This window comes from Carlito syrichta, unplaced genomic scaffold (genome assembly GCF_000164805.1).
Source record: "Carlito syrichta isolate Samal-C Ts95f unplaced genomic scaffold, Tarsius_syrichta-2.0.1 Scaffold304390, whole genome shotgun sequence".
Classification (NCBI taxonomy): Eukaryota; Metazoa; Chordata; class Mammalia; order Primates; family Tarsiidae; genus Carlito; species Carlito syrichta.
The window spans coordinates 75,701-83,153 of NW_007248486.1; the positions used below are offsets into that span (position 1 = coordinate 75,701).

The window sequence follows — 7,453 nt, forward strand, 5'->3', positions numbered from 1 at the left end:
GAACCCACGGGCTCAGGCAATCCACTCACCTCAGCCTCCCAAAGGCACAGGATTGCAGGCTGAGCCACCGAGCCCAGCTGGCTTTTTATTTTTTATTAAAATTACAACCTCTCTAAGTGGCTTTTAGAGATCCCTGTGGTCTACTCTTCATCCCCCACTATCTCTCTGACTCTATCTCCTGTCCTTTCCCTCTTGTTCTGTTTCTTCCAGCCCCATTGCCCATCCTGTTTCTCCATCCTGCCAGGGAAACTGTATTGCCGGTTAGTGGTAACCTATGACCACAAGCTCAGCGAATTAAAGAATAAACAAATATTATCTTTCTGTTCTTTAGGCCTGAAGTCTTACACATCTCACTGGGTAATAATCAAGGTGTCTTTGGGGCTTTGTTTTTTGGGGGATGCTTTTGAGGAGAAACCTTCATTTTGACATACCAGCAACTGGGCACTCTCACATTTCTTGGCTCTTATTTTCCTTCCTCCGTCATCCAAGGCAGCAACTTGTCCTTCTTCCATAGTCATGCTCCCTCTGCCATTCTTCTTATGCCTTTCACCTTTCAGGTCCCTTATAATTGTATTGGTCACTCCTGGATAATCCGAGATGATCTTCTTACTTTCTGGTTGGCTAACTGGAGGCCCTAATGGCATCCACAACCTCTCTTCCTCTTGCTTTGTATTACAAGTCCTGGGGATTGGATGTGGATGTCTTTGAGGGACCATTATTCTGTTTATTACAGAAATTTCTGCCTCAAAGTCCTTACTTGGTCTTCTTTCTGATTGGAATATCTTTCACTTCAAAGCTTTCCAGCCCCTCCTTTGGTTTATTTGGGTCTCTGTTCAGTTTTAACATCATGAGAGGTGATCTTTTTTTTTTTTTTACTGATTACATTATGTAATCTCCAGAAAGAGGAATTTACATGTTTGTATATGGCTGTGTTTTTATCACTTTGAATAGTCCTGGTACATGGCAGCTCTCTGTAAACACATTTTAGCCTGGTGAATGAATTAATGAATGAGGGAACTTCACTGTCTGTAGAAATCATAGCGATAGCTAATAAGTGATACACAAGCTAGAGTGAATAAAATATAGTTGGCCCTTGGTAACCAGGGGGATTTGGTTCCAGGATTCCATTTCCCAGGGATACCAAAATTGAAGATGTTGAAGTCCCTTATATACGTGAAGTATTTGCATATAACCTATGCACATATTCCTATATACTTTAAATCATTGCTAAATTACATGTAATACCAAATGCAATGCCTATATATCACTTCATTTACACAGTGTAGTACTTAGTATGCAGGAAATTGCAGTTTTGCTTTTTGGAACTTTGTGGAATTTTTTTTCCCCAAACATTTTTGATCCACTGTTGGTTGAATCCACAGATGCTGAACACATAAATGTTGAAGACCAACTATAATGGCAAAAAATTGCAGAACTTTTTTTTTTGTCTTTGGTTGGCTACTTATCCATTTTCAATTTTCTTATGTCCCTTGACATGATTGCAATTTGGTGTATGTGCAGTTGACCCTCATCCATGGAAACTTCTAGGCCTTCTCTTTATGACCACACTGAATAACTTATCACCCCTGTGCCTTATCCTGGGGCTTTTGATACTCATTTCTGGGAAGAAATCCTTTTTGAACGAGGATTTTTTTTTTTTTTTTTTTTGAGTTGGAGTCTTACTCTGTTGCCCAGCCACTGCAGCCTTGACCTGCTGGGCTCCGGTGATCCTTCCGCCTCAACCTTCCAAGTAGCTGGAACTACAGGCGTGTGCCACCACGCCCAGCTAATTTTTTTGATTTATTGTGGAGATGAGGTCTCGCCAAGTTGCCCAGGTGGGTCTCGAACCCACGGGCTCAGGCAATCCACTCACCTCAGCCTCCCAAGGCGCGGGATTACAGGCTGAGCCACTGAGCCCAGCTTGAATGAGGCTTCTGATGTCTAGTTCTGAGATAGCTCCCCTACACAAGGAAAAAACATTTTTTTATTTTCATAGGTCTCAGACAATATTGCCAGCTTTCTATTTGCATTTCCTTTGAAATATATACCCATCTGCAGCACATTTGCCTTTTTCAAAGTCTGTTTGCATATCATTGCCCCCAGGTGTCACCTTCATTCTCCTAGAGGGGAAAGAATAAGGTTATGTGTGACACAAATCATGCAACTGAATGTTTCTTCAGAAATGTGGTGTATATTTCTGCAACCTTATTTTATACAAATTGAACTGTTAAAAAATTGAAGAAGATAGATTTTACACATTTACAAAAAAGGTTTTTATAAAGACCTAGTGCTGTATTTTGGATTAGTGAACTTTATAACCTAGAAGTAATTGGGAAATTGCCTTCTCAAAATGTAAACATCCAGAAAGAGACTCTCCCTTCTCTCCAGACACTTCTTATTTATTCATGACAATGTATTAAACATGGTCATGGACCATTGTGTACCAATAGGTACACATTAATTAATATTATAAAAGTTTAAACCACTGGAAGTTAACTTTGTTTCGGAAATTTTACTTAATTCAGAACTTGGTAATATCCTGACCATAGTTTTCAATGTGTCATGAATTTGAAGCACATCTTTTATGATAATCAGGACAAATATTTTTTATCCATGTAGATGTATATGGGTGCCTTTAGTAGGCATTTCATGTAATGGCACCTTTCCTGCTCATTATGTGCTCTAATAATTTCTAGTTCTTTTTTCTAATTTTTTTTTTTTTGAGTTGGAGTCTCACCCTGTTGCCCAGTCTGGAGTGTAGTGGCATGCTCACAACCACTGCAGCCTTGACCTGCTGCACTCAGGTGATCCTTCCACCTCAGCCTTCCAAGCATCTGGAACTACAGGTGCGTGCCACCCTGGGTGGCTAATTTTTTGATTTATTACAGAGATGAGGTATCGCCAAGTGCCAGACTGGTTTTGAACCCTGGGCTCAGGTAATTCTCTCTCCTCCACCTCCCAGAATGGTTAGAAGCCGTGCCTAGCTTCTAAATGCTTATTACAAGTTTTAACTTTACTTCATAGTGCACTAATGATATATAGTCTTAAAAACACACAGGCCTATATTTCTATATTTTAGACTTTCTTTTTTTCTTAAAAATACTTCCAGATCCTTCTTTTTTTTTTTTTCTGGAGTCTCACTATGTCACCCAGACTGGAGTGCAGTGGCATGCTCATGGCTACCACAGCCTCCACCTGCTGGGCTCTGGCAATTCTTCCACCTCAGCCCTCCAAGTAGCTGGAACTACAGGTGTGCTCTGCAAAGCCTAGCTAATTTTATTTATTTATTTATTTATTTATTTATTTATTTATTGTAGAGATGAGGACTCACCAAGCTGCCTAGGCTGGTCTTGAACCCCTGGATTCAGGCAATCCTCTTGCCTTGACCTCCCAAAGTGCTGGGACTATAGGCTTGAGCCACCACACCCGGCCCAGAGCCTTCACTTTTTATTCATAGTGATTCTTGACATCTTTGATTCTGTCATTAGGAACATATTTCTTTGTCTGCTCCTGTTAGATATAGCCTTTCAGTTCTCATGAAAACTATAGTTGTGTCCCTTTACTATTTCAGATAACCCAGTTTTTATCCATATTAACACAGAAAAATAAGATTAAATATTTTTGTACAAAATTCTATTCTTATTCAGGAATACTTGAATATGTGTATATAAACACTCCTACATATTTGATATTTAACATTATAAAAGGTTTAACCAACTACAAATTTTAGTGAGACATTTTGCAGAACACTGTCTTCACACCAACTGCAAATTTGAGAGTTTTTAAAAACTACCTTCATGTTCAATAATTCACTAGAAAGATTCTCAGAACTCACTGAATACTTTTATGCTCATGTTTACTGATTTTTACAGGGAAAAAATGCATATTACAGTTAGCCAAGAGAAAAATTAAATACGATAAGAGTTTAGGGAAGCACCAAATGAGGATTCACCTTAAATCACATTGTTGTTCTTTCTGACATGGTAAGCTCTACTCCTCAACCCCCTAAGGACTGGCCAGCCACAACACTAAATTATATTGTTCTACTATCCAGAGTGACCCAGTGTTTGTTCCCAGGCAAACAAAAGACACTCTCCTCAGGCATGACACTTCAAGGTCCTAGTGGTTACCTCTCAGATGCTGAGGATAAGACCTCTTTTTTTAGTTAGGTTAATTTCTTTTAAGGATATACAATATAAATGTGAATATACAAAATGTTGATTTTATTATTACATTTTTTTAAAGTTCCTTTTGATTTACAATTCATGCACATAATTTATTCATTTTGTAATTTATCATGCAAGATTTTTAAATGACTAGGAAATTTACTAGAAATAGTAACAAGTTAAATGTGTGAGTCATATTAATTTTTTTTAATTGTCTTTTATTTCTACCAAAGATTTTACAAGAGACATAGTCTGGTTCTAAACTGGTCTCATGCAAACCAGAGAACATAGTATAGTTGAAAAACACAATCTGAACATTCCTTATGTTCATTAACATTTCCTGCTGTGTGCTAGGTGTCAGATCTTGATAACACTGAACACCGAAGAGACTTATCTACCTCTCAATTCTGTGTCCGTATAGGAGGCAAGATTCAAACTGAGACGGACACTGTTTCAGAAGCAGAGCCACATGAAGAATGGTTCTGCCACCAAATCTGGAAACAAATTGTAGGTGACTTAACCACATCTCAAGACTCTATGACAAATGGCTCTCGATTCTCCAAAGACAGTAATTTTACATGCCAGGTTGAGGCAGGACTATCTATAAGTCACATAAAACAGAAACCTCACCAGTGTAATGAATGTAAAGAAGCCTTCAGTGATGTCGCCATCTTTGATCTTCATCAACAATTACACTCAAGAGAGAAGTCTCATACATGTGATCAATGTGGGAAAAGCTTCTGCTATAGTTCAGCTCTTCGTATTCATCAGAGAGTCCACAAGGGAGAGAAACTCTATAAGTGTGATGTGTGTGGCAAAGAATTCAGTCACAGTTCATATCTACAAACTCATCAGAGAGTCCACACTGGAGAGAAACCTTTCAAATGTGACCATTGTGGGAGGGGCTTCAGTAGTAGATCAGCACTTAATGTTCATCACAAATTACACACAGGAGATAAACCTTATAATTGTGAGGAATGTGGGAAGGCCTTCATTCATGATTCACAGCTTCAGGAACACCAGAGAATCCATACTGGGGAAAAACCATTCAAATGTGATACATGTGATAAGAGCTTTCGTGTTAGGTCAAGACTTAATAGACATTCTATGGTACACACAGGAGAAAAACCATTCAGATGTGATACATGTGGTAAGAGCTTTCGTCAGAGATCAGCACTTCATAGTCATTGCTTGGTTCACATAGGAGAGAAACCATACAAATGTGAGCAGTGTGGAAAAGGCTTCATTTGTAAGCGAGATTTTTATAAACATCAGATGGTCCATACAGGAGAGAAACCATATAATTGCAAAGAATGTGGAAAGAGCTTCAGATGGTCCTCATGTCTTTTGAACCATCAGCGAGTCCACAGTGGAGAAAAACCATTCAAATGTGAAGAATGTGGGAAGGGATTTTATACAAACTCACAACGGTCCTCCCATCAGAGAGCCCACAATGGAGAAAAGCCGTACAAATGTGAAGAATGTGGGAAGGGCTACAAAAGGAAGTTAGATCTTGAGTTTCACCAGAGGGTCCACACAGGGGAGAGACCCTATAATTGTAAAGAATGTGGGAAGAGCTTTGGCTGGGCCTCGTGTCTTTTGAAACATCAGAGACTCCACAGTGGAGAAAAACCATTCAAATGTGAAGAATGTGGGAAGAGATTTACTCAGAGTTCACAACTTCATTCCCATCAGACAATCCACACTGGAGAAAAGCTGTATAAATGTCAGGAGTGTGAAAAGGGCTACAACAGTAAGTTTAATCTTGATATGCACCAGAGAGTCCACAGAGGAGAGAGACCCTTTAATTGTAAGGAATGTGGAAAGAGCTTTAGCTGGTCCTCATGTCTTTTGAAACATCAGAGACTCCACAGTGGAGATAAACCATTCACTTGTGGAGTGTGGGAAAATATTTACCCAGAATTTTCAGCTTCGTTCCCATCAGAGAGTCTACCTGGCAGAAAAGCCATACAAATGTGAGAAGTATACCAAGGACTTTAGCTGGACTTCAACTCATTTGACACATCCGAGATGTGTAGGGGCTTCCCAACCCCTAGGCCACGGACTAGTAGGAACCAGGCCATACAGCAGGAGGTGAGCAGTGGCTGAGGGGGCAAAGCTTCATCTGTATTTACAGCCATTCCCCATTGCTCACATTATCATCTGAGCTACACATTTGTCAGATCAGCCACGGCATTAGATTCGTGTAGGAGTGCAAACCCTATGGTGAACTGAGCATGCAAGAGATCTAGTTTGTGTGTTCCTTATGAGAATCTAATGCCTGATGATCTGAGGTGGAGTCAAGGTAGTGATGCTAGCTCTGGGGAGTGGCTGCAAATACAGATGAACATGAGCAGGTTTGACTACACATCCTTCCCCTTCCCCCCCCTGTGGAAAAATTGTCTTCCACAGTTTCCATGGTTCCTGATGCCATAACGGCTGGGATTTTCTGCTATATCAGATAAAAACCATTCATATGTGAGGACTGTGAGAAGAACATTGTTCTTAATTCCTGCCTTAAAGACCAACAAAGATCAGAGTGGGGAAAACCATACAAATGTGAGGACTATAGGAAGGGCTACAACAGGTGCTTGAATCCTGATATGCATCAGAAGATACACAGGAGAGGAACTATAGAATTGTGAGATTGGTATGTGCTTCAGTCAGGCCTCTTTCAGCTTCATCAGAGTGTCCACATTGGAGAGAAACCTTAGTAATGTGATGTATGTGATAAACTCTTCTCTGTCTTCATGACTACAATCTCATTTGAGAGTCCACAGTAGAGAGAAACACTAAAAATCTGACGTGATAAGCACTTCCGTTTGAGTTCATATGTTACAATTTATCACAGAGTACATACTGGTAATAAATTCCATCCAGTTTCATAGATGAGAAAACATTGTTTAAGTTAAGGTCAGTCTTTCAGCATAGCTCAGCCTAACACAGTGGTCCCGGGAGAGAGTGGTCTTTCACCATAGTGGAGAGCCCTTCACTCAGAAGTTTGACAATTATAGTTATCATTCAAGAGACAGACCTTAGAAAGAATAAGAGTTTATTCAGGTATTTACAAAACTCTAATGATGACATGTCAAAAGTGATGTCCACTACAATATAAGCTACATGTGTTTTTCTTTGCTGCTGAATCTTCATAACCTTAATATTGACTAGCAGTTTGTATGTGTATTCCAAACATGGTAAATGAATCAAAGGAGAGAAATACAGTATTTAAAATTGTTTCTAAAAGAGGAAACCTTCAAAAAAATAATTCTGGTAAAAATGAGTTGAAA

The 7,453-nt window shown here is 39.4% G+C and overlaps 1 protein-coding gene across 1 annotated transcript in view; it reads left to right on the forward strand.

Annotated features, from left to right (window-relative positions):
* LOC110595787 (zinc finger protein-like) overlaps window positions 1-6,880 on the forward strand; it is a 10,351-nt gene extending 3,471 nt beyond the window's left edge. The window contains 5 exon segments of the mRNA XM_021713274.1: window positions 4,585-6,061; window positions 6,063-6,201; window positions 6,650-6,786; window positions 6,788-6,837; window positions 6,840-6,880. Of these exon segments, the coding sequence (XP_021568949.1) occupies window positions 4,585-6,061; window positions 6,063-6,201; window positions 6,650-6,786; window positions 6,788-6,837; window positions 6,840-6,880 (1,844 nt within the window).
* Window positions 6,881-7,453: the final 573 nt, after the last annotated feature.